Genomic DNA, 26,660 nt, shown 5'->3' with positions numbered 1-26,660 from the left:
CATCCCTGGTCGGGGAATTAAGATCCCGCCTGCCTGCGGCCAAAAAAGTTACCATTAACCCAGCAGTTCTACTAAATATATACGCAAAAGAAATGTGTCCACAAAAAACTGGTAGAATATTGAATTACTTGTAACAGCCAAAAAATGGAAACACGTGTGTTCGTCAACCAATGAGTCAATAAAATATGGTGTATCCACACAATGTGATATTATTGGGCCATAAAAATGAAGTACAAATGCACGCTACGACATGAACCTTGAAAACATCGTGCTGAGTGAAAGAAGCCAGTCACAATATGATATGATTTATGTGAAATGTCCAGAGTGACAAAGCCAGAGAAACAGACTATTAGTGGTTGCCAGGGGCTGGGGGGAGGGGAATGGGGAGCAGCTGCTAATGGTATGGGTTCCACTGGGGTGTGATGACAATGTTCGAGAATTAGCTAAAGGTGGTGGTCGCACAACTTTGAATATACTAAAAGCCACTGAATTATACACTTTAAAAGGGTGAATTTTATGTGAATTATATCTCAGTAAATGAAATGTTCACCATTGCCTGAGGCCAGCTTTAACTAGGACCCTTTAACTTTTGACCCTTTTGCCCATTTCATGGGATCTCAGTCTGAGGCAGAAAGGAAAACTCTCGAGTTTGAAGCAATATAAACATTTCCCACAAACTCTCTGGACTTTCTGGAATACAACATTTTACGAAGAAAAATAGAACGCTCTTGGGAGAATCCCAGCAATGGACCGGAAAAGAGGTGTTTCCCGCACCATCATTACAAATAGCAGAACCCTGCACTGAGGAGGTTTTCATTAGTTTGGCAAACTAATGAAATGACAAACTATACAGAAATGAATGCACACTGGTGTAAGTTTGCCGACTGTTTTTTCTTAGGAAGAGCTTTCATACATTGGATGAAAGTTCAAGTCCATTTATGTTAAGGGTGTGAAAACAGGCTTGGTTTTGTGGCAGTGGTAGCTGGTAGTAGTGATTTCAGTGACCTTCCTTGGCAAAATTAAAAGCTGGAAATAAAATTAAAAACAAAACAAACAAACAAAAAAACCCAAAACATTAAAAGCTGGAAACTATGCATGTCTCCAAAACGGGGGGATGGGGGGGTGGGGGCGGTTCTGGTAGTGGAATCCAGATGCCTGGGTGGGAGCCATTGCTTTTGAGGACATAGGGGAACTCTTGGACTTGGGTTAGAGTGGCTGAGAGAGGACCAGACTGGATCTCCCAGAGGTCAGTACCAGCATAGTACACCAAATTTGTTCTCTTCTCTCTGAAGAATTTTTTTTCTTTTAAATACAGGAAAATGTGAAGAGAACAAAAATAGCCCATAACCTTATCATTCAGAAAACAATTCACATTAAAAAAATAGTAATACATACACACCCCATCTTCCTCCTAACAGCTAAAGTAGGCTGCCCTCACACACTGAGCAGTGCCCTTCAGTGTGTCTCCTCCAGGCCTTTCACGGGATTGTAAGTGAAAGCACGCAAAGGAGAAAGAGCCAGCCTGGCCAAAATGAAATGAGGAGCCTCATGCACCAAGTCCTTTAAAAACGTTTACTGGCTCTCCTGCAGCATTTTACTGAATCATTTTTAGAAGAGGGCTGGGGCGGGTAAAGGAAATCATCCGATGGAGACTTAAATACTGATTATAAAAGCTTTTTGTAAAACAACATACATGTTTCAAGAATAAATGCATTCCACAGATACAAACCTGGCAAAGAGAAAAATCAATGAGATTGGGATTGTACTTTTACAAGGCGAACTGGACATAAGCCCTCGAGTGCCTATTGGCAAGTGCGTGAGGGCAAGTGGCCTTGAGGAAACTTGGCCATGAGAGGTTTCCACTGGGCTTGGGAGGGGAGCACCTTGGGGAAAACACCGTACCCGTGAAATAAGGGAAACAGCAAGTGAACATGAGGAGCGGTGAGGACCTCTGGCGAACAGCTCCTGCTGGTTCAGGTCAGGGAAAACCCAAGAGACAGTCCTAAAAAGAAGAGAGCTGTAAGGGAACTGGAGGGCAAGTCCAGTCCAAACATTCTCTTGGGAAAGGAATGAGCAAAGTCACGGTGAGTTACAATCTGACCCTAATAGTAGTAACTTTAAGGCCTGTCAGGGTAATTAAAAACTTCCGTCAGGCGATGCTGTCAGAGAGGAGAGAACGAAGTGGGTTCTGCTTCATCCCCTGCTGCTTCAGGCACTTCTCTGGAGCTAGTAGCTAAGACAAGACCCTGAACATACTTCATCACAGGACGAGAGAGGAAAACCAACAGGCTTTCTGGGTATGGCTTAGCAAAGCCTCAGTTCCCACGGCATCCATCCGAGCTCCTAGCCCAAGAGTGGCTGCCTTAGGCAGGAGGAGACCGGGAGCGGATGGGAGAGCTCGTTAGGTAGGAAGTGTAGGGGCCATCCCCAAACACGTTGGCATAGGATGACTTCAGGAACTGGACGTAGTTCTGCATGCTGCGGTTGGTGCTCTCTGACTGCTCCAGGCGGTCTTTCAGGTCTTGCAGGCGGCTCTGGTAGCGGCGGTCAGCCTAAGAGGAGGAACGGGGCCGGGGCCAAGTGTGTGTGACATCCAGAACAGACAAACCCATAGGGACAGAGACTTTATTAGTGGTTGCCAGGGGTTGGGGGCAGGGGAATGGGAGTGGCTACTAACAGGTAATTTTCTTTCTGAAAATATTCTAAACCTGGATTGTGGTGATAATGGCACAACACTGAATATACTCAGAACCACTGAATTGTGCAATTTGAATGAGGGAATTTTACGGTAAATGCTGTCTTAACAAAACTGTTAATAAAAAAGGGGGTTGGCCTGGGATATCCTGAAGGGATGGGAAAGTGATGCGAGAAAAATAAAACCACGTCATATTCATAAAAATAACAGGACACCTTGCCCTGCAGGCGCCAGGAAGCTCAGATCTCAACCCACTCCCTTCTTGTCTGCTCCTACCCCGTCCTCCCACCCCCAGCCCGACTCACATCGTCCCGGCTCCGCCGGAGCTGGTTGAGTTCAGTCTTGGTCCTGCTCAGCTGGGCCTCAAGGTCCAGGATTTTGTTCTGGGCTGCTCGCTCCTTGGAGGCTGCGTGCTCCTTGGTTTGTTCCACCTGCCAGAAAGGCACAGAGGTGGGGCTGGCTTACCTGGCATGGGGAACACCTGGTAAAGAGAAGGCTGGGCCGCTCCCACTAACTGGTCTCGCTGTGGACAATTCTCTGGAGCCTCAGGGCAGGAGCAAACTATGGGGACAACTTCTGCAACCCCGCTTTACCTGCCCTTTGCCAACACTCCATGAGTCATCACCTAAGACGTGGTACACCTGTCTGATGCCCACTCAGGCAGCAATCAAAGGAGTGGTTGTGAATAAAGTGCCAAGTCCTTTATGATAATTGCTCACTTGATCCTTATGATGATTTCATGAGGCAGGTACTACTTCTGTGTGCCCATTTCTCAGATGGAGAGATAGGCTCAGAGAGGTTAGGCGATTTGTCCAAAGACACAGAGATAGTTTAGTAATGGAATTGAGACTGACCTGCCTCCTGGCATCTTCAATGGCGCTCTCCAACTGCCTCGCCAGGGTCCCACATTCCCGGGTTTTCTCCTCTAGTCGCAGCTGGGACTGGTGGATTGCCTCCTCCCTCTTGGCAATCACCTGTAGGAACTCGATATTCTGGGCACTGGTCGCCTCCAGTTTCCTAGGTGAAAGCATTCAATCAGATCCTGCTCGTCCCCCTGCCTGTCGGGTTCCACACAGCTGGGGGCTGCCAGCCACCCCGGGCTGGGGTTCTCATCACACCAAGAATCTCCAAGGAACAACAGGAATAAACCAAAGAAATCTGCTGAGCAGCAAGGCGGCAAGGAGCTGGACGAAGTGTGGGAGAAGCACAGACTGACCGCGGCTGTGCTAAGTCTGTATGTCATCACGTGTAATACGGCAACTTGCGGCTCAGGCAGGTGGGTTCCATCATGATTCCCACTTTACAGATGAAGAAACTGAGCCGAAGACAGGTGAAGTCATTGGCTGAGGCCAGCACAGCTAGCACATCTGTCACCGAAACCTACGTGCTTAACTTCTTCTGTTCACTGTTGCCTCCCTCAGCAAAGGGACTTCAGCTGCGCCACTCAACATCATACATGACCAGCCATGGGGCAGCAGTGACCATCCCGTGTGTACACATGGTCCTCGCTGCACTTCCAGGGCACCTTGCAATTTAAGGAGCTCTGCAAGTCCTGCTGAATCCAGCTACACCTTCGAGGCCAGCAGAGTAGAGGTGGAGCCCAGGGCAGACCACCTGCTTTAAGTCCCTGCTGGCAGGCTGTGTGAGCCACCTGGGCCAGTTACAGCCTCCTGGGACCCCAAGCCTTTCACCTCTGAAAACTGAGGCTCCAGCCCTCATTTTACAGATGCTAAAAGCCCTGGAGGAAGACAGTCTAAGTCGCAGCTTTGCCAAGTACCAGCTATGTGACCTTGGGCAAGTCACTTAACCTCTCCCTGAGCTCAGTTTCCTCACATCTAAAATATCAACTCGTATATACTAACCTATATGGCACATTTTTGCATGCCGGGTAGCATGCTAAGCCCTTTGAGGATTATCTCATGGAGGACTCACAATAATCCCATGAGCTGGGTTGTTATCCCTACCTTGGTCCCTTTCTCAAGGTGAGTAAACTGAGGTTCAGAGGGTGAAATGACTTGCTCAAGATCACAATGCAGGTTAAGTGGCCAAGTTGGGACCAAGGCCCAGAGCTTCTGATTCCAAAACGTGTCCTCTTTACCCGACTGCTTCCAACAGTCCGTGAGGAACAGGGAAGAACAGATCAGAAAGGTCTTGGGAAGGACGATCGGGAGCAAAGAGCAGAATGCGGGGAGGCCCCCACCGCAGCATCCTGGCCCTGCCCGTTTGCTTGGACGAAGCGTGCCTTTCTGATAGGTGATGCCTATGGATGGTCTGACCTTGATCACACTGCTATGGAGCGTCCCCCCCGGCCGGAGAACGCCTTCCTCTCTCCCACAACGCCTACCACTGCAATGGAAGCAGCTTTTCCTCTAAGGTCTGCCTAGTACCTTCCAGGGCCTTGAGTCTCTCAAACGCTTCTGCACACTAGGCCCAAAGCAGCTAAGTGGCTGAAAGTCTCAGGTCCTAGGAAGAGGACAGAGATGGGACCAAGTGCCTCTAACCTCTCCAGTTCATCCACCTTCAGACTCAGCTGTTTATTTTCCTTCTGGGAAGCCTGATGTTTCTCTCTTGCCATCTCCAGCTTGTCCCCCTGATGTTCGATCTAAAATGACAGGAACACAGACTGGTTTACGAAAGAACTTCCCGGTACAGCCCTCCCTTCTCCCTGTGACCTGTCATCCACACCCAGGAGAGAGGCACACTGCCCTCAGCAGGCATCTGAGTCTCAACGCACAACCTGGAGGAGAGGGGAGAGCGGGGACAGGTTAGGCCCGACCCCCGAGATTGAAGGCTTTCCTGCGCCGAGAGAAGCCAGCTTCGATCCTGAAGAGCCACGACGACACTTCCTTGATCAGGAGAGGCCAGTCAGTGGGATCTGGGCGGATGCGAGAAGGCAGAAGCAGACGGCAGGCCTAACTGGCCCACATGACACACCACGGAGCTTTACCGAGGATGTAGTTGGGACCGCTGAGTTCATTCTTCTTAAATGGGGACAAATGCAGGCAAGGCCACAGGAAATCTACTGAGTCCTTCAGGCTGGCAAGTTTGAGAAGTTATCCAGAAGGCTGCTTTCTGCAGAAGCCTCAGACGTCTGGGCCTGAAAGGCCCTGAGAATGCTCAGGTTCAAGAGAAGCCTGGTGATTTGAGAGTGCTGAGAACCTGGGCTTGGGAACCAGACAGAGCTGGCTGGGTTCCAATCCCTGTTGACAAGTATTAGCTCTGTGACCTCAGGCAATGACTTCTCCCCTCTATGCCCTGGGCTGCTTTCTGTAAAATGGGGAAAATAAGACCCCTTACAAAGTTCCCGGGAGAATTCAATGAGGGAATGCTGGAGCACCGAGCACGTGCTCAAACAATGGTAGCTACTTTCACTGGTACTACAAGGAAGCAGGTTAAGAGAGGGGAAGGGTCTTGCCCAAGGTCACAGTGCAGACGAGAGGCATAGCATTTCTTAGACACCGTAGGCTTGGTTCCAGTAACCCAGAGGCAGACTGCTTCTGGTAGAAAGGAAGTCCTCTTTCAGGACCCCTAGCTCAGGCAAGGGGTCTGTTAAGACTACGGAAAGGCAGCTAAAGCAAGAGAAAGATGGAAAAAAAGAAAACCTATGGCTTGGTGTCTGCTGGTGGCGCATGGCTGAGGGCAGCAGCGGAGCGGGAAGGGCAGAGGCTGGCGGAGACTTGGAACCCTCGGGGAGGGGCAAGAGCAGGAGGGCCCGGCAGCTCCAGTCGAGTGGCGGCTCCTATAACTACAATCACATTGTGCAAACACAAGGCATTTGGCACACCAGACTTTTATTTCACAGCACTGATGATAGCTCACTCCTCTGAGAAAGCGGCAGCCAAGAAAAAGGAAGTGGTCCTCCCTGGGGGCCGGGGGGCGTGCAGCTCATCTTGGTAAGCGGGCCCCTGCTCGGGCTAGTTCGTGGGAACCTTTCTGCCAGTCCCTTACCCGGCTGCGCAGGTCTGATATGATAGCTGTGAGGTCGATGTTCTTCCTCTCATAGCCCTGCAGCTGGTCTTGGCACTCTGCCAGCTTAGCCTCCGTGATCTTGAGAATATCAGGCAGCTGCTGCAGGTCAGCCAGCTGGGACTGGAACTGCCTCCGCGCCTGGAGTGGGAGAGAGGGGCCCACCGTTGGGAAGGGCCTGGCTGTTGAAGAGGCCAGGCAGAGTGCTTTGGATTTAGGGCAGGGCCGCCCTCAGTCCCCAGAAAGGATCCTGAAAGATCCACGGGCAGAAGTGCGGCCTCCCTGCAGGCCACTGAGGGTGTCCAGCTGTTCTCTGGGGGGACACACTTGGCCCTGACTGGCCACTTGAGCCTGCCACTCCTTCAGTCATTGAAGAATAATGGCAACCATGTAGCAAACTCCAGGACCCAGGCATTACTCATTAAATTCATACAACAACCTATTAAGTAGGTGCCGTTATCCCCATATAAGGACGCTGAGGATCAAAGGATCATTTGCCCGTGGTCACTCAGCTACAAATTGGCAGAGGCAGGATTCAAGTCTAGTCTAACCTCAAAGCCCCTGGGAAGGCAATCACAATGCTCTAGGTCAGAGGGAAAGCTACGGCCTATCTGGGCTTAGTACATCCTTGTATTAACGAGGAGCCTGAGGACTAGAGAGAGGCAGTGACTTGCCCAAGGTTATGCAACAAGTTAATGGCTGAGCCTGGACTCAATCCATCTCCAAGGTTACTATTAAGATGACCCCTTTGCTTCTAGAGAGACAAGTCATCTCTAGAAGAATAAGGCTCTTTGGGGAAGGGGACAGGAGGAACACTTTCGGTTGGCACAAAATAAAGACACCACACAGGATGAAATAGGCACAGCTAAGGCCTGACAGATCTGTGGATTTGAATCCACTTGGATGTTCCAAGCAGGGGAAATTTTTTTTAAGGAAAGTGAAGAAAGAAGGTAATCAGGATGAGACAGAGGGATAATGAGGAAGCAGGAGAGAAGGAAGAGATGAGACGAGGAAAGAGAGAGTACATACACAGTAGAGTGGACCAGCCCAGCAATAAGAACCTTCATGAATCTCTGTCATCCACATCGGAAAGGGCCAATGACAAACAAGATGGACAGACCGACAGACGTGGGACTGGGTAGGGGAAGAGGGCGAGGAAGGGGAGCAATACCGTTTCAATCTCTTTGTTCATCTCATCTTTAAGGATCTTGTTCTCTTTGTCACAGCGTTCCAGCTGGGCAGCCACTTCATCAGCCTCCAGTCTGGTCTTCATCACCTGGGGACCAAGAAAGCATCGGGCCATCTTGGGCAGAGCCAAGTTTTGGTGAAAAACACCTTCCCAGGAGAGGCCTTATGGTGAGTCTCCATCCCAGCCTCCTGGGAGGCGCTGCCCTGGCAGGCTTGGCACCTGAGAGGCCTACCTGACTCTTATAGTTGTCAATCATTCCCTCGTAGTTCTTAACCGATGCCTTCAGTTGCTGAACCTCGACGTGCGCCTGGTTGAGTTTCTCCTCCATCGGGGTGAAGCTAGCCTAGAAGGGATGGCTCGTTGGTCACCAGTGGGAAGGTTCCGGGGCAGGTGGCCATCCCAACCCCAGCTCCTACTCCGAGGGACCAGCAAAGGGAAGCCCCACCTACTCAAACCCACGCCAGCAGTTTTCCTCAGAGAGGCATCAGGGCAGGATTCCTGATAAGACCAACTCAAGTGAATACAGATGCAAATAAGAGACTCCTGTGTTTTTTGTTCTAATTACAAAAAGCAGTACATTATGGGGGAATTCCCTGGCGGTTCAGTGGTTAGGACTCAGTTCAGCACTTTCACTGCCAGGGGCCCGGGTCCAATCCCTGGTTAGGGAACTAAGATCCCACAAGCCTTGCGGCTTGCCAAACAAAAAAAAAGAGCACTACATTATCACTAAAGAAAAGGGAGATAAAACCAAGAAAAATGAATCATGATGCCTTATTATATGGCTATATATTGATAACCGTGTAGCTATTTTATTTTTTCCAATAAGAATGGGATTATGATATACTTACTGCCTTGCAACCAACTTTTTCAATTAACAAGTAAGTTGGGAACTACTTCTCTCATCAATGAATGTTCTCCTACAACCCAAATGCTCACCTTAGCAGATAGGACAAAATAAATCACGGTATCTCAAAAAAATAACAAGCAATCATTTAAAAGAAAGAGATAAAGCAAAAAAAAATAAAATCTAAAAAGATATCCACGGAATATGGTTGAAGGAGAAAAGCGAGCTGCAGAATAATGGCTGGATGAATGGATGTGCATGTGTTTGAATGTGTATGTGAGTATCAGGGGAAAAAACTGGAAAAATACACATCTACGGTAACAGGGACCTTCACTTCTATATAACGTTTCTGTGATGTTTTCAACTTTCACTTTGAGCATATTTTATCTTTGTAATGATAACAGCTAGGAAAATACACTTCTACAATCATTTTGAACAGTCACACTGTGTTTCACCACACAGACATACCATACTGCAACCAATACCGCAGCTAATTGTTAGACACGGGGCTTATCTGTCATTTATCCAACAATTGCACTACAACAAATGAGCTACTATTATCCTCCCACCAGAGTGGCTAAAATGAAGAAGATGGACAATACCAAGTATTATCTCACATATCCCTGATGGGAGTGGAAATCTGTACAGCTGCTTTACTATTTGGTGACGTCTACCACAGCTGAATTTGTGTACACCGCCTGATGACTTGGCATTTCTATTATACTTCAAGGTATAGAAACTGTAAAAATACACCAAATATATGCACCAAAAGAGGTACAAAGACGTTCTACAACCCAAATGCCCACCGACGGTAACATGGATAAACACATCGTGGTGCATTCATCACTGCACTGCACTGAGAATGATGAACTGCCACACATGACATGGGTAGCTTCCACAAACATAATGCTGAGTAAAAGCCATAAAGGCCAGGCACAAAGTTCAAAACCAGGCAAACTAATCTGCGGTGACAGAAGTCAGGATAACCGTGCCCTTGGCAGCGGGTGTCTGTAACTAGGCAAGGTCACCGGGGTGCTGGCTTTAAGGTTCAATCAGGGTGACTGATGGACAAAGTTACATTCATTTTGTGTACCTTTCTGTATTATACTTCCTTAAAATCAATTTTACTTAAAAAAAATCAGTAATAAATAAATAAATAGATCTAGATGTTATTGCCCAGATCAACTAAAAACCAAGATCCAACCTGGCTCTGCAACATCTACCTCTTTTCGGTTGCCTCTTGCCCTCGGTGTGCTGGGAGGGTGTAGAGGGAGTGGTTAAGAGCTAGTGGTTAGAGACCCAGGGTCAGACTGAGGTTCAAATCCCAACTCCAACGCTTCCAAGGGCAAAATCTTGGCAAGAAACTTAAACTCTAAGCTTCAGTTTCCTTATTCTGTAAAGTAGAGATAATAATTACACTATCGGGAGGCTAAAGTGAGAATTAATGCATGTGAAGGGGCCCAGTAGTGCCCCAGAAGAGTCAATGTTAACCTCAAAGTCAGGTCCATCTCACATGCAGGGGCTGACTGTCATGCTAAGCACTTCACATGCATCACCACCTTCTCACGAGGACCTCATTTCCTCCCGCTGAGGAAACTGCAGCAACACAGGAGGAAACGTCCCGTTCAGGTCCTGCAGCTCTAAGAGGCAGAGTCAGGACTTGAATCCAGGTCTTTCCGACTCCAGAACAAGCCCTCTTATCACGCTGCTGCCTCCAGGCCCTCTGAAGGGTGGTCATCTCTGGGGCCCAACCAGGAGTACCATCAGCCTCTGCTCTCCACCCAACCGTCCTGGTCCCGGCTCTCACTACCGACCTTCAGCCTCTCATTCTCTAGCTTGAATGCGGAGTACTCGGCAGTCTGCCGGTGTAGTCTCTCCACCAGGCTGTCCCGGTCTTCCCGCATCTTCTCCTCCAAGGTTTGTTGTTGGTTTACAAGATCTGTCACCCGGCTGGAAGGTCACAAAGTGAAAGCAGACAGAATCAATTCCACAGGTTGTGAGCAGCCCTGGACTTGGTATGGAGTAGGGCCAAGTGTTCCTACCCAGGTCACCCATGTCTCTCTTCTTGGCACCCTGCCTGCTCCCCAGTCTCCACCCCGAGGAGCAGCTGCCCTGCCACTGTCGCCTGTGGCATTCCCAGGTATCCCACTTCATATTAACAGCCTTTTAAGGTTTGTCTCTCATACCACCCCCTCCAAGAAGCCTTCTCTGTTGTGATCCTCCTGTGAGGCTGAGACACTCCCTGAAGACAAGGGCCAGAGACACAGTCCCTCCCCAGCTCCCCACGGCACCCCCTGGATCTCTTAACCCGTTAGGAACTGAAGTTAGGACAGAACTCGCAGGCCCAGTGGTCAGGGATAACCCCAGGCACCCGTCTCCCTCAGACACATATTCCACTGGGGTTCTGTCTCCCCGAGTCGAGGGCAGGTGCCATGAGCAATAACAAGGCACAAGCTTCCCTTGCTCCCTTCCCCTACCCGCAGGCCCTCAGCAGGGCTATAATCCAAGAATAGAGACTGAGGAGAAGAGCACTGGGGCTCTCGACTGTCGACCCACCTGATACTGCAGAACCTTTGCACAGTGTATGTTTTCAGTATTGATAAATTACAGTTCACCACTCAGCAAATATTTAGTGAGTACTGACTAGGCCCAAGCAAACGCCTCGTATTGGTTTACTGGCAAACTCCTACGCAACTTTATTTTTTAGTGTTTAATTTTTTAAATTAATTTATTTCATTTATTTATTTTTGGCTGCGTTGGGTCTTCGTTGCTGCACACGGGCTTTCTCTAGTTGTGGCGAGCGGGGGCTACTCTTCGTCGAGGTGCGCAGGCTTCTCATTGCAGTGGCTTCTCTTGTTGCGGAGCACGGGCTCTAGGCGAGCGGGCTTCAGTAGTTGCGGCACGCGGGCTCAGTAGCTGTGGCTCGCGGGCTCTAGAGCGCAGGCTCAGTAGTTGTGGCACATGGGTTTAGTTGCTCCACGGCATGCGGGATCTTCCCGGACCAGGGCTCGAACCCATGTCCCCTGCATTGGCAGGTGGATTCATAACCACTGTGCCACCAGGGAAGTCCAATGCATTTGTTTTTTTTACTGCTGTAACCTTCAAGGCCAACACATAGCCTGTTATATAGTAGATGCTCGATAAGTATCTTTAAATGAATGATCACATGACTATAGCTGACTCTGAGAATGGTCACTGTTGACAGTTCAACAGTGGCAAGAAAGGTATGAGTTCAGTCACCTTCAACTTGAGGCCACTTTTGCCCCCTACTTCCAGGCCATACCTCTGACCTACTGACTGGTGGACAAAACGACTGAGAGAAGACAGAGGGATTACCAGCTGACCTGTGCCCCAAGGACAGGAAGGAGGATACCAGTGTGCCTGTGCCCATTTCCCATGCCGTGCAGACTGGGGCCCAGCTCAAGCCCAGGTGTGAGCAGAGAAGGCCCCTGCATAGTGCCTGCCGGGGGGCAGGATGCTGGGGCGGGGGCTGGTGCCAGGACCCAGGGTCCAACCAGAAGGCCCACCCCAGGGCCGCCCACAGCTCAGTCCGATGCAGCCCCTGACCAGAGGAGACCAGATGGCAGCCGTGTGAGCGACGTGAGCTGTCGTGGGTTGCCTGGCGCCGTGCACTGGCACACCCCCTCCTCCCATCGGCCCACACGCCCTCTCCTAACACAGACGTACTCGTTCAGGACAATAATTTCCAGCTCGAGGTCCCCCTTGTCTTTCACAACTTGGTTGTAGCGGCTCCTCCATGATTCCAGAGTGGATAAAGCTTCAGCAACATAAAGATCCTGGGAACATGGGACAGAAGGGCCCATCAGCCTGGTGTCACCGCTGAAGCCAAGCGAGCTAGGAGTCACCCCAGGTCACCCCTCACCCTGATAACTTCAACCTCACTCCTGCAATTCCTTCCTAGAAGCACTGAGAGTGAAGCGGGAGCCCAGCTGTTGCTTTTGAGTTTCCAGCATCCCACGTGCCCTGACTGCAAATCCTTCCTTAACCGTCATTCCCACCCACAATATGGATGTGGTTAAAATGTCCCACAAACCCTCCACTTGTCTCCAGCCAGCTGCCCACCCCCATCGTCATCCTTTTACCCATTTACTGCCCCCCCCCGCCTCTCCCTCCATCCAGCAGCCAGCAGTCCTCCCAGCTCATTCACCCTTTTCCACTGCCATCTTCCTCTCCGTTCGCCCACCCGCCCGGCCACCTCTACTCAGCTTTTCACCTCTCCCTGCTCAAAGCAGCCATCCGCTGTCAGCCAGCCCACCCCCGACCCTTCGCCGTCGGCCAGCCCTTCTCGGGGAGGCCTGCTACCTTGTCAGCAAGCTGCACGTGCAGCTGCTCAGCGTACTCCTCACTCTTCTCAGCTCGTTCTTTCTGGGCTCGGATGGCCCTCTTCAAGGACTCTTTGTCTCGTTCTCCCTTCTGCTTCAGTTCCTTCAGCTGCTCCATGATGGCCTCCACTTCCGCCTTATGCTGGTTTCCGCTGCGCTCCAGATTCTGGGAGAGGACGGCCCGGGAGCAGGTGCGGGGAGAGGGACAAGGATGAGGGAGAGTCAGAGGAGAGAGACAAGGAAGGCCGGGAAAGGGCAAGGCAGAGAGTAGAGGTGAGAGGGGACGAGCAAAAAGAAGGAATGAGGGAGAGAGAAATCAGGTCAACTGTGTGGAGGCATAAAGCTCCCCCAGTGCAGAGCAGAGGTGAAGGCCCTTCCCAGCTCTCCATAGCACCCCTCCCATTGCTGAACCCACTGGGGTCTTAGTGTGAAGACAGAGCTCTTCTGGAATCCTTCCTTGAACTCAACATAGTGGTCAGAGATATTCAGCAGAGCTGCTGTGTGTCCCTCAGCAGAGCTGTGACCTCAGCAGGTCCCTGGCTCAAAGATGCAAGCTGCATTGGAGCCCACCCCCTACCCCATGGGTAGTTACGAGAACTGAAGGCCTAAGGGATTAAGTGATTGGCTCAGGGGCATGGCACCCAATTGGTCACTGCTGGGAAGGGCACCCAAGACCCTCAGGGTCCACTGCTCTTGCCACTGGCTCAGAGTGCTTTGGCAACAGCGGCCCTGTACACCTTTAGGGCAAAGCCTTCCTGAGTGTGAGAGCCTTGGCCAGGCCACTGCCCTTCGACTGCCAGGCCCCGCCCCCTCCCTTCCCCACCTGTGGGGCTGGCAGGTACCTTGATCTGCGTGCACAGGCGACTGTTCTCTGCCTCTTTGCACCGAAGCTGTGCCTGCAAATGCCCACGCATGGTCTCCATGGACTTCGAAAGCTCAGATGCTGTCTTCGCTTGAGCCTTTGGAGAGACAGAGAAAGTGGCAGAGCCGGGGTTTGAACCCAGCTCTCCTGTTCCAGAGCGCACTCTACCCACTAAGCTCTGCTGGCCCATATAGAGGAGCAACTGCTGGGGACGGTACCTTCTCACATTGTATTTCCTGGAGGAGCTCTTCCACCTCCTTGTCTTTGTCTTGCAGCAGTAATAGCAGGCGCTGGAGAGGGCACACACACACTGTCTGAGCTCCCTGCGAAGGGTGAGGAGGCCCCGCCCAGGGAGGACAAACACTCCTGTGAGTGCCTGGCCACTGGGCCCAAGTCCCAAATACATTGGCCCAAGTCACACAGAGACTCTAGCAGGAAGCACCCAACATCTGTATCACAATTTTTTACAACAATTTAAAATAATGCTAGTTGTGGGACACACTGAAACACAGACACACAAAACACTAAGGAAGCCCCATAATCCCCCACCCAGAGATCACCATTGTTAGCACACATTAAAAAGTCAGATACCTATTTTGCACTATAACCACATTTACCATAGTGTGACTAAATCTTCTATATCTTTTGAAAAAGCACCTTAACATTTCAATTTACGGATGTATCATAATTTGATAAGGCTCTTCAGCTGGGAATGCAGGTTTAGGCATTATCGCCATGACCGCTGAATCCCCTACAGCGATGTTCGGCCAGGCACCGAGGGCCAAGGGCCAAACCTCGGGAACCATGGTCTCTATTTCTTTCTTTCTCTTGGAGACTCCCAACAGGCATTAATACATCAAAGGCTCCAAGAGGTATTGTAGTTAAGCAGCTGGTTTAACTTGTCATTCAGGCTGGGCAGCAGTTCCCCAAATTTATTTGGCCATGGATCAACCCCCCTTTTGTTTCTTGTACCCATTAACACCTTGAGGAACTCAGGGTTCTATGCAACAGACTTTGGAACATGCTGCCTTGGGAGAGATTCCTTGGGAGGATTGGAATTGTTGAGTCAACAAGTCTGTACCATAATACAAATAAGGAAATTCAGGGAACACTCTGATGATTTACAAATCCATCACTGTCAACACCATCCCTCATGCTGATGTCCAGCTTGGTGGTTCAAGCTCTCGAGTGATTGACTAGACAAGCCCGGTGGGGCAGGAGGGACGGGGATATGTGTTTCATGATTTCACAGATCATGAAACTAAGACCCAAAGAAAAGTCAGAGCGGGGCTCCAGCCCTCTTGCCGCCACTCAGCACCTCTACGCCGTCGCCTATACCCCCTGGAGCAGGCAGGGGGAGCTGTGTGTTACCGCTTTCTCGGAGTCCGCCTCTGCCAGCCGTTTCAATAACGTTCCTTGTTGCTCCATCAACTTTTCGGAATCCTTCAAGGGAAGGCAGGGAAAGCCAACTCATTAAGCAATAAACTGAGATGTCTACATCCTCTAGGTCCTGTTCCTTTTCTAAAAATTATACTTCTAATGATAGAAGTAGTAAATTATATTCTCATTATAAAATATTTAATGAAAACCGATAAAGTCCCCCTCATCCCTACCTCCAAATCCAGCCCTGCTGTTATGAGTTCGGACTGTCCTGCCCATCCTTTCTCTATGCATTTATACGTAGCTACACCTAGAGAAGTATCTTTTGGGGGATGAGGGGTGAGAAGGGATTAATGTGTAATTTTACCAAAATGGTATCATACTGTATTTTTGTGTCACAACTGGATTTTTTAACCACAGTTTTATTGAGATATAAATTCAGATACAAGTCACCAATTTGAAATGTATAATTCAATGGTTTGTGGTATATTACATTATGATTTTTTTAATTGTGGTAAAATATAACAAACTTTTTCATTTTAAGTGTAAAATTCAGTGGCATATGGTACATTTCCAATATCGTGTAACCAGTATTACCATCTAGTTCCAGAATTTTTTCATCACCCTAAAAGGAAACCTGCACCTGTCAAGCCGTCAGTCTCCATTTTCCCCTCCCCCCAGCTCCCCCAAACCCCTAATCTGCTTTCTTTTTTAGGGGGCGGGCGCACCACATGGCTTGCAGGATCTTAGTTCCGGGACCAGGGATAGAACCCAGGCTCCAGCAGTGAAAGTGCTGAGTCCTAACCACTGGACCGCCAGGGAAATCCCCAACCCTAATCTGCTTTCTGTCTCTAATATGCCGTGGCATTTTTTAACTTCTCCCCGTAACCTTTGGGCAATAAGGTGGTTCCCAGGCTTTGCAGCTGTAAACACGGCAGCAGTGGACATGTTGGGCACGTACTAAGTGTCTCTCCAGGATTGATACAAAGAGTAAGAATGGCTGGGCCCGAAGATCTGTGATTTGTGGCAGGTGACATGCCCTGCAAAATGCCTGCACTGACGCACACAAACAGGACGTGAGAACGCCGGGCAGTAGCCAGCCTCTGCCTGTTGCCAGTCTTGCCAGCATGAATCCTCCTGTTTTAGTTTGCATTTCCCTATTTATGCATATGCTTATTAGCCATTTAAGCTTCCTCTTCCCCAGACTGCCTGCTCACACCTTTGCCCACTCTCGCACAGGGCTGTGTCTTTGAACTGTCTCTATTCTTCCCAGTCACCTAAATAAAGTGTCCCTAGAAGAAATCTCACCCCCCTTTCCCTTTCAGTCCCACAGGTCACCTTCGCAGGCTAAGAGAAAAGGGCTCCCTGGTCCCAAAGTTTCCCAGGAACCTAGGAACTGGAGGAAGACAGCATTATGGGTTCTCTAGCAACAAGAGGAGGCAAAGAACGTAGGACGAAAACCTAGGCCAGGGCCCCAGAGCCTGAAGCTATTCTCACTGCCCCAACAGGCCATGCCCTCTGAGCCTCTGGGGGACTCTACACAAACTAACACACCATCTCACCAAATCCCCCACTCTAAGGAGCCAGGCACTATCACCACCCCCATTTCACAGACGAGGAGATCGAGGCTGGGAGAAGTGAGGTGAGCTGCCTGAGATCACACAGCCAGAGATGGCAGAGCTGGGCGCTAAGCCAAAGGACTCCAGAGCCAGAGCATTCCCCCAGCACACTGAGTACTCCCCAGTAAGCACCGCAGCGGGGCTGTGGTCGGGAGGGCCACATGGGCGGGAGGAGGCGAGAGCCTGTACAGAACCTGGAATGCCTGCTGCGGTGGAGTTTAAATTAGCTGACCCTTCACCTCCAACTGGAGATTCTGGGATTCCGGGATTGTAGGAGCTAAGAAGGCGAAAAGGGAAAAAACTGGTAGGAAGACGTTTTCTGAAGCCCCGCCCCCCCCACACCGCCCCCAGTCCCAGGACAAACAGCAGCGACAGCCACCATTTACCAAGTACCCACTGCATGCCAGGAGTACGCACAGCCCTCATCCACACATCACTTCTAAGTCCCTCACAACCCCACATGGAAGATGCTATTCCCATTTTATAGGTGGGAAAACTGAAGCCCAGAGAGGTAAAAATCACCCACCCATGAACACTGAGCTGGAAATGAAACAGATAAAACTATTTTAAGAGAATAATTTAGCTATAACTAGTAACATTCATAGAAATATATTCTGGAAACCCTCAAGTACACCAGGATAGTACAGACGAATGCGCAAAGTAACACTTGTAAAAGCAAACAACCAAAAATTGTCTCCATCAACAGAAGAGTGCGTAAATAAGTTGTGGTATTGTCATAAAATGGAATAGAGCAGTGAAAATGAACTACCTTAGGCTTCAAGGATAAAAATGGACGGATCTCATAGAAACATTGATTGAAAAAAGCCAACTCAGAAGAAAACATATGGAACAATATCATTTATGTAAAGTTTGAAAACATGCTAAACAATACTATATGTTGCTTAGGGATACATATATAAGTGAAAAACTCTCAGATTCCAGATAAAGTTTCCCTCTGGTGGGAAGATGAGGTTACTGCCAAAGGAGACACCAAGAGGGATTTAACCATGTGGACAAGGTTTTGTTTGGAAAGCTGGATAGTGGGTACACTTTTACTTATTTTAAATATTAATTTTTAAACTACAAACAAAGGAAGTTGACACTGTTTTTTTAAAAAAGTTAAACTAAAAAAAATATCTCATCAGGACGGGCTGTTTTTTTTTTTTGGCTGCATCTCGAGGCTTGCAGGATCTTAGTTCCTCAACCAGGGATCGAACCCACGCCCACGGCAGTGGAAGCGCCGAGTCCTAACCACTAGACCGCCAGGGAAGTCCCAGCATGGGCATTTTGAGACTCTCGGTATCCCTTTGGTTTTGAACCAAACAGGAAGAGAGCTGTTTATACTGTCAGTCTTTTCAGAGTCATTTGCTAACATAAAATATATTTCAGAGACCACCTTTTAAGAAAACAAAGTGATACCATACAATGTGTCCGCCAGCCATTAAGCCGCCTGCTTCACCAAAACTCAGGTCTGGTCTTCTCCCCGCTTTGTCGCATGACCCCTGGGATGGGCTGAACCCCTGCCTGACTCTCCACTGCTCTTCTGACTTTCAAGGTCCTTCCTGTGCCACCAGGCCCACTTCAACAACGAAGACAGCACTCGTCTACCAGATGCCCAGCATTTCATATGAATGATTTCAGCAAATCTTTCTATGGCCCCCTCAAGTCAGGCAGGCACCAAGAATATTTTCTTTTTACAGACAGGAGCCTGCAGTGCTACAGGGCCAGGGCTCCGAGTGAGCACTGGGTAGGGGTGCGGCTAGGACCGCAGCTCACCTCTTTGCAGTGCTGTTCCCTCAGCAGTTCTCGGAGGGTGCGGTTGGTCTCCTCAAATGTGCTCAGCTTCTGCAGGAGAAGTTCCTTCTGCCTCGTTAGGGTGTTGATGTCCGTGCAGGTCATTTGTTTCTCCTGGAAGACAGCAGGCAGTCTTGCCAGGCACAGGTGGAGAAGGGAAGAGCTGGCACAGGGAGTCCCCATGGGGAGCTTAAGAGGTATTGGTGCCAGGCAGCCCGGGCAAGAAGAGCTGGGCAAAGGCAGGCTTCCCGGAGGAGGCAGACCTGGAAGGATGGGCAGGTTCCGAGCCTGCTGAGAACACCAGGTGGGGAAACGGGCGGGAGAGTTCAGTGTGGGCGAGTGCAGTTAGGGTGGGCTTCTTGGACGAGGTGCGCTTCCTGGACGACAACATTTGGTGGCTGATACTGGCAGGAATCAGACACGTGCCTTGACTCACTGTGATCCCAGGAGACCCACGATGACATCTCAGAGGCCCTGGCTACCAAAGGTCAGCCTCGAAGGTCAGGGCCCAGGAGTGAGAAGAGGGGTGGGGGCCGAGGAGTTAAGTGTGCCCTGCCCTGGCCTGAAGATGTCATAAAGTCAGCATGACGACTGCGTAAAGACCCCGCCACGGTGTGCAGCTGCCCCCGCTCTGGGCCCAGCCCCGGCACTGGGTGGTTGGGCTGGCCACCTACCGTCTTCAGTTTCCCGATGGTATCCTTCAGGGCCATGACTTGTTTGGCCGCAGCAGCCCCATCCATTTCAGCCTCCATCAGCTTGGACATGAGGCACTCCTTCTCCTGCTGGAGGTGTTTCTTCTGAAGCCTGGGCCCAGAAAGAACAGGGCTCTGTGAGCCCTCCCAGGCCCCTGCCCACCCGGAGCTCCGACGCTCACCTCACAATGCCCTGCGAGGCTCATCTCCTGGTCAGGGAACAGTGGGGGAGGGGGCAGGGATGGCCCTTCTGGCCCGAGTGGCCTTCTGGAAGGACACCTGGTCACCAGAGCAGGGCCTCCACACCGGGGGACATTATGCCACCTGTTTGTCTCTCAGACAGAAATCAGTGTCACCTCGTTCCCCAGCCACTGCCATGGCCACCTAACTACCATCTTCAGATCCGCTTTTGAGCCCTCCCCTCCACTCTCCCCATTGGAGCCAAGTCTGGTCACACCACTTCCTGCTTCGAAAACCCTTCTGTGGCTCCCAACCGCCCTCGATGCAAACACCCTGAAGTGGCCACCAAGAGCCGGCCCCTGCCAACCTCCGTGGCCCCCCTTCCCCTCGGCCCACCCTCTCCCCTTGCTCTGCCCCGCTTTTCATTTCTTAGTTGCAAACTCCTCCCGCCCTGGGGCCTTCCTGCAAGATGTTCCTGCTACCTGGTGTGTTTTCCTCCCCCGCACTCACCTGCCTAGCACCTGGCCATCCTGCCGGACTCCCGTTGTTTCCAGAAAGGCCTCCCTGATGCCCTCCCCCTGGAACTCTGCGGGGCCCTCTTCCCTGACCGGGAATCATGAGTGCGTTAGTGACTCTGTTGAACACTGCAACCCGGGCTAGGCTGGTGCTCCCGCAAGAGGGAAGGTACCCAGGGCAGCGCCGCCTTACATGGTGAAGTCCTTCTCCTCCTTGATGCGCTCGATGCTGTGCCGCAGCACCGTGTTCTCGTGCTCGGTCTCGGCCAGCTCTTGGGCCACCTCCTCCAGCTCCTCCTTGCGTTCCTCCAGGAATCTTTTGGCCATCTGGCGCTCTCCCTTCTGCATCTTGACCTGTGCAGGGGCATGCAGGCAGGGGCCACTGAGGGGAGGAGCTCCTCTCCACCGCATCTCAAGGCCCGCTGCTTTGGACAAAGCGAGGGGCACCTCCGATTGAGCGCTCCATACTACTGAGGTCCTTTGGGCGCAAGCTCAGTCAATCGTCACAAAGACTCTGGACAGACATGATTCCTCTCATTTCCTCGTCACTGAGGAAAGGGAGCAAAGGGAGCCTGAGTGACTTTCTGGTTGGGGACAGAGCCAGGATACAAACGGTTGTTCAGCTGGCACTCCACGGGAGGAGAGATGTCACAAAAAGGCCCCTGCCCCTCGGGCTGTGGAGAAAGGCAGGCCTGTTGCCAGGCAACCACCAGCCGCAGGTTCTCCAAGAGGGCCCTGGGCCTCAGTCGCAGGGGAGGACTAAAGACACAGGCCCCGTCAGCAGCCGCAACGAGGATTCCACGGCAGCTCCACCAACTTATTAGTTGGACTTCCGGGTTGTTTGGACTTCCGGGTTGTTTCCAATTTCATTGCCACATCCCACCCAAAGACATAGCCCAGCAACTGGGGACAAACTTCCTCTGCCTGTTTGGGGCATTGTTTTCTTTTTTTTTTTTTTTAACTTTTGTATAAAATGGAAAACAGAGGCCCCAGTGTCCCAGTCACTTCATCTCCAAGACAGGGACAATAATATCACCGGCTTCGTTTACTGTAGTAAAAAATCAAACCAGGCCATCCATACAGAGCACCAGGCAAGGTCAGGGCCAGGCCTGGGCTAAGTGCTTGATGGAAAGGGATCCCAGGTTGCCCCGACTACCTCCCCAGGGGCACCTGAAACCCTGGGAGGCCTGCAGAGGCAGCAGGTAGGAGGTGTCCACCAGGAACTCACCTGGCAGTCCCAAGTGTCCTCGGGACACCGGCCAGCCCAGCCCCCTACCTCCCTCACCTCAGACTTGAGATAACCAACCGTGTTCATTAGACTGTCAATCTTCTTATCATAACGGTTCATTTTACAGTGACCCGAGTCGTCATCTTCAGTAGAGAGTTCACTTAACCGCATCACTGAGACCAGCTTTTCTGAAGATGGTGGTGTGATCTCCAGGCAGTGAGGTGGATTCTGATGTAGAGGAGGGAGAGACACATGAAGTCATAAGGCAGAACTGCAACCATTGGTCCCACCATCCCTGGCTGTCTGCTGAGCAGGAAGAGCTAAAACTGCTACAGGGCAAAACCACAGAGACCCCAAGGGGAAGGGCACACCGACCTTCTTGGTGGAACACTGCCTCATTACCTACCCTTGTTTTTTTTTTTTTTTGCGGTACGTGGGCCTTTCACTGCTTTGGGCTCTCCTGCCGCGGAGCACAGGCTCCGGATGCGCAGGCTCAGTGGCCACGGCTCACGGGCCCAGCCACTCCGCGGCATGTGGGATCCTCCCGGACTGGGGCACAAACCCGTGTCCCCTGCATCGGGCGGACCCTCAACCACTGCGCCACCAGGGAAGCCCCCTACCCTTGTTTAAATGTTGTTTCTGAAGCTCTTCTAACATAGAAATAAAAAGCGTGTGTTACACAACTACTGAAGCCCGCACGCCTACAGCCCGTGGCTACTCTTCATTGCGGTGCGTGGGCTTCTCATTGCAGTGGCTTCTCTTGTTGCGGAGCACGGGTTCTAGGCGCGTGGGCTTCAGCAATTGCGGCACACGGGCTCAGTAGCTGTGGCTCGCGGGCTCTAGAGTGCAGGCTCAGTAGTTGTGGCGCACGGGCTTAGTTGCTCTGCAGCATGTGGGATCTTCCCAGACCGGGGCTCAAACCCGTGTCCCCTGAATTGGCAGGTCGATTCTTAGCCACTGCACCACCAGGGACATCCCCAGTGTCAAGTTTAAAATGAAGGATATAACAAATTGGCAAAAACTGTGATTCCCAAAGTTGGCAAAAGTTGGGGGCAGTAAATATTTTCATACACCTAGGGTAGACATGAAATATGTCTTTTAAATGAATATGAATACATTGGATATGGTATACATTGTATATTGTATGAATATACTGAATACTGTGGATAGTTGCAAAGGCAAACAAATCTTCTATAACAGGTATTTTAAGGACAAGTGGAGAGATTTAAATATTAACCAGATGTTACATGATTAAGAAATTAAGTTTAAAAAAAAATGAAGTGAAGTTTTTAGGACTAATCACTGTTATTTTGGTTATGGAGAAAATGTTATTAGAAATGCATACTGAATTATTTAGGGTTAAAATGGTATTTCTGGAAAATATTTACCTAAATACATCAGCATAAAAAAATATTTTTTAAAATGCATGTGTCCCTCAGAGAAGTTTATGCAAAGCTATATAATACTTTCAAGACTTCAAAAAGATATTCTAATCTGGGGGCGAGTGTTTCCATGTTTTTTGTTGTTGTTTTTTTAACTGTCTTTTAATTAATTAACTTATTTATTTGGTTGCACCGGGTCTTAGGTGCAGCAGGCGGGCTCCTTAGTTGTGGCAGGCAGGCTCCTGAGTTGCAGCTCACAGGCTCCTGAGTTGTGGCATGTGAACTCTTAGTTGCGGCATGCATGTGGCATCTAGTTCCCTGACCAGGGATCGAACCGAGGCCCCCTGCATTGACAGTGCAGAGTCTTATCCACTGCACCACCAGGTAAGTCCCTCCATGGGATTTTGATATATTGAATTTGACTCTCTCATTCTATACATTTATTCCATTGTATTAAGTAATTGCTATTTCTCATTGTTTGCACCGTTTTTTCCTTCTCATAAGCTGAGGTGGCTAAACTTCTGTGCTAATTTCCAGGGAAAGATGATGGCTATCAGGAATAAAAGGAAGTGTTTTATTTTTTTAATTTTTTTAACACCTTTATTGCAGTATAATTGCTTTACCATGGTGTGTTAGTTTCTGCTTTAAAACAAAGTGAATCAGCTATACATGTACATATATCCCTATATCTCCTGCCTCTTGCGTCTCCCTCCCACCCTCTCCATCCCACCCCTCTAGGTGGTCACAAAGCACCGAGCTGATCTCCCTGTGCTATGCGGCTGCTTCCCACTAGCTATCTATTTTACATTCAGTAGTATATATAAGTCCATGCCACTCTCTCACTTTGTCCCAGCTTATCCTTCCCCCTCCCAAAGGAAGTGTTTTATATGGGTGTAAACTGTTATGTCAAACAAGTAGGACTCATAGGGTGCAATTTAAAAAAGGTATGTGCCCTTTGTCCCAGCAATTCTATTTTTGAGGAATTTATCAAGAATATCTAAGAATGTGAATTAATATTTAAATTCAAGGCTAGGGTATAGATAAATGTACAGCAAGATAGTATTCGTTAAATACTAACAGTACACAAATGTACACACAATGGAATAATGCCTTAAAAAATAATGTGCGATATAAATATAGTCAAAATATGTGGAAAAAAGAACATTACAACAATAAGTAAAATATAATCCCATTGTTACAAAAATCAAAAGAACACGTCTATTCACAAGAAAAGATCCAGAAGTCTTGCACCTAGAAGTTACATGGGTCTCTTCTCAGGGTGGTGGAATTACAGGTGGTTTTTACTTTCTTCCTTGTGCTGATTTAGATTTTCTAATTTTTTCTAATTTTCAACAATGACTGTGCATTACTTTTATAAGAAAAAGAGTTATTTTAATATATAAAAGAAAGACAATAGGAAAATGTATAGACAGTATGATTACCATTTGAAAAAAAAACTCCGCATGGGAAAAAGTGATAATAAATGTACTGCAATATTAATAGTTTTAGGGTGGCAGTGACAAGAACAGGACTGGTGATGTTGTTTCTTGAGCTGGGTCTTTGTAAAAATTCATCAACATGCTTCTGATGCATGTACTATCCTGCACTTTCCAACGAAAAGGTTTTAAAACTTAATAGCAGCCAGATCAGAGTAGTAGAATTACAGAGATTGTCTAGTTTTCTGTATTTTCAGCTTTCTGTCATAAAAATAGATGACTTAATTAGTAATAGGGTAGAGAAAAAACCCAGACCTGCTTTCTCCCAAAGATCTCATCTTGTGTACCAGGAGGGGTTTTAAAAATGAAACACGGGGACTTTCCTGGTGGCGCAGTGGTTAAGAATCCACCTGCCAATGCAGGGGACACGGGTTCGAGCTCTGCTCCAGGAAGATCCCACATGCCGCGGAGCAACTAAGCCCGTGCACCACAACTACTGAGCCCACGTGCCTAAAGCCTGTGCTCTGCAACAAGAGAAGTCACCGCAATGAGAAGCCCATGCACCGCAACGAAGAGTAGCCCCCGCTCGCCACAACTAGAGAAAGCCCGCATTTAGCAACGAAGACCCAACACAGCCAAAAGTTAATTAATTAATTAATTTAAAAAGAAAGAAAAGAAACATGAATCCCCACAAGCACATAGCAGCTTCCGGGGTCCATGTCCAGCTCCACCACAAACTCTTCCTCCTGTGGTCTTTTCTCTCTTGTCCATAATGGTAAGGGCAGGCTGGGGCCTCCCAGGAACATGGAAGGCCACTGAAAAATGGAAAGGAGCTGAACCAAGAGGACAGCATGAAAGACAGCTACTGCTTGAGAGATGGTAAGTCACATCTCTGGGCCCCTCCGTTTCTAGGATTCTGTGGCCCCAGGACTGGACGGGGCACTGAGCTTTCCAGGGGGGACCATAGTCCTAGCAACCCATGTCAACGGGAAGTCCATTTCCATAGCGGCATGACTTTGATATATAATTTGAGAACTACTAAGTCTCTTCATTAAAAAAAAAGAAAAGAAAAAAAGCATTTTAAGTAAAATATAGTATGTTTGTTATAAAGAAATTCAAGCAAACCATGAAAAGATAAAGCATTAAAGCCTCCCACCCCAGAGGTAATCACTGCTTACCACTTCTTATATTTCCTCCCCAAAACAGGTTTGCACATATAAACATATCCATACACACATGGACACACAGATGCACTTTTCTGCACAAATAGGGCCAAACTCTCCATGCTGTGCCACTTGGTGCTTCATTATCATGTAGAAATATCTACCTCAATCTTCTAGTGGCTGCATGGCATTCCGTTGTACAGATGCATCATAATTTAACCAATACCCTCCTGACAGACATTTAGGTTGCTTCTAATTTTTCTCTATTGCAAACAATGCTTTAGTAAACATCCTCATACACACACAGATCCCTGTACTTTTAGCATCAATTCCCAAGTGTAGAACTATAGAATCCATGTTTGGATGGATGCTGCCAAACTGCCTCCAGAACGGCTGAATCGGTTTCACAATCCACTCAAAACTGTCCAGGGGGGCTTCCCTGGTGGCGCAGTGGTTAAGAATCCGCCTGCCAATGCAGGGGACACGGGTTCGAGCCCTGGTCCAGGAAGATCCCACATGCTGCGGAGCAACGAAGCCTGTGCGCTACAACTACTGAGCCTGTGCTCTAGAGCCCGCGAGCCACAACTACTGAAACCCGTGCACCACAACTACTGAAGTCCATGTGCCTACAGCCCGTGATCTGCAACAAGAGAAGCCACTGCAATGAGAAGCCCGTGTACCGCAACGAAGATCCAATGCAACCAAAAATAAATAAATAAAACAGATAAATTTAAAAATATATATTAAAAAACAACAACAACAAAAAACTGTCCAGGGACTTCCCTGGTGGTCCAGTGGTAAAGACTCTGTGCTTCCACTGCAGGGGGCATAGGTTCGATCCCTGGTTGGGGAATTAAGACCCCACATGCCACGCTGCGCGGCCAAAAAAAAAAAACACACACAAAAAACCATCTAAAAAAGATTCGTTGATACCTCCCATATGCTTGTCAACACAAGGTATTCATAATCTTTTCAACTTTTTTCCATTCAATAAAAATGACAGCTTGTTTTATCTAAAATGTAGTTGTTTCTAATTTACATTTCACTGATTATTAGTGAGGTACACATAGTAAAAAAAATCTAAAAAGCATTTTAATTCCAGTCTTCCTTGCACTTTATATAGAGAGATGTGTCAGAACACTTTTCATTTATTCCCTAGAATACCAAACTCCCTTTGTCTCTTAGGGATAACATGGTAAATCAGAGAGGCAAGAGAGTGAAGTATGACTCTAAACTTCAGAGTGATTACTATTACTTCTAATTTTAAAAGTAATAAGCTCTCAGAAAGAGAATCTTTCAAAATAGATGAGGGGCTTCCCTGGTGGCACAGTGGTTGAGAGTCCGCCTGCCGATGCAGGGGACACGGGTTTGT

General features: G+C 49.1%; 1 protein-coding gene across 6 annotated transcripts in view; it reads right to left on the bottom strand.

Moving 5' to 3' along the window:
• Nucleotides 1–1,522: 1,522 nt before the first annotated feature.
• Nucleotides 1,523–26,660, bottom strand: part of ODF2 (outer dense fiber of sperm tails 2) — a 31,554-nt gene continuing 6,416 nt past the window's right edge. For 4 of the 6 annotated variants that reach the window (XM_024762581.1, XM_024762582.1, XM_024762583.1 and 1 more), the window contains 17 exons: nucleotides 21,386–21,535; nucleotides 20,273–20,433; nucleotides 19,367–19,496; nucleotides 18,675–18,806; nucleotides 15,271–15,342; nucleotides 14,118–14,189; nucleotides 13,880–13,996; nucleotides 13,018–13,203; nucleotides 12,382–12,491; nucleotides 10,509–10,644; nucleotides 8,083–8,193; nucleotides 7,833–7,937; nucleotides 6,644–6,802; nucleotides 5,197–5,297; nucleotides 3,550–3,712; nucleotides 3,001–3,126; nucleotides 1,525–2,552 (listed from right to left, as the gene is read on the bottom strand). In XM_024762581.1, the coding sequence (XP_024618349.1) occupies nucleotides 2,364–2,552; nucleotides 3,001–3,126; nucleotides 3,550–3,712; nucleotides 5,197–5,297; nucleotides 6,644–6,802; nucleotides 7,833–7,937; nucleotides 8,083–8,193; nucleotides 10,509–10,644; nucleotides 12,382–12,491; nucleotides 13,018–13,203; nucleotides 13,880–13,996; nucleotides 14,118–14,189; nucleotides 15,271–15,342; nucleotides 18,675–18,806; nucleotides 19,367–19,496; nucleotides 20,273–20,433; nucleotides 21,386–21,535 (2,220 nt within the window). In that variant the 3' untranslated portion in view covers nucleotides 1,525–2,363. Of the gene's footprint in view, nucleotides 2,553–3,000; nucleotides 3,127–3,549; nucleotides 3,713–5,196; nucleotides 5,298–6,643; nucleotides 6,803–7,832; nucleotides 7,938–8,082; nucleotides 8,194–10,508; nucleotides 10,645–12,381; nucleotides 12,492–13,017; nucleotides 13,204–13,879; nucleotides 13,997–14,117; nucleotides 14,190–15,270; nucleotides 15,343–18,674; nucleotides 18,807–19,366; nucleotides 19,497–20,272; nucleotides 20,434–21,385; nucleotides 21,536–26,660 lie in introns of all 6 variants that reach the window. The other 2 variants (XM_024762586.1, XM_024762584.1) reach the window with 2 other exon arrangements.

This window comes from Neophocaena asiaeorientalis, unplaced genomic scaffold, assembly GCF_003031525.2.
Source record: "Neophocaena asiaeorientalis asiaeorientalis breed wild unplaced genomic scaffold, Neophocaena_asiaeorientalis_V1.1 scaffold78, whole genome shotgun sequence".
In the NCBI taxonomy this organism is placed as follows: Eukaryota; Metazoa; Chordata; class Mammalia; order Artiodactyla; family Phocoenidae; genus Neophocaena; species Neophocaena asiaeorientalis.
Note: the sequence above shows the minus strand (reverse complement) of the source record. Positions and strands in the feature narration are given on the sequence as shown.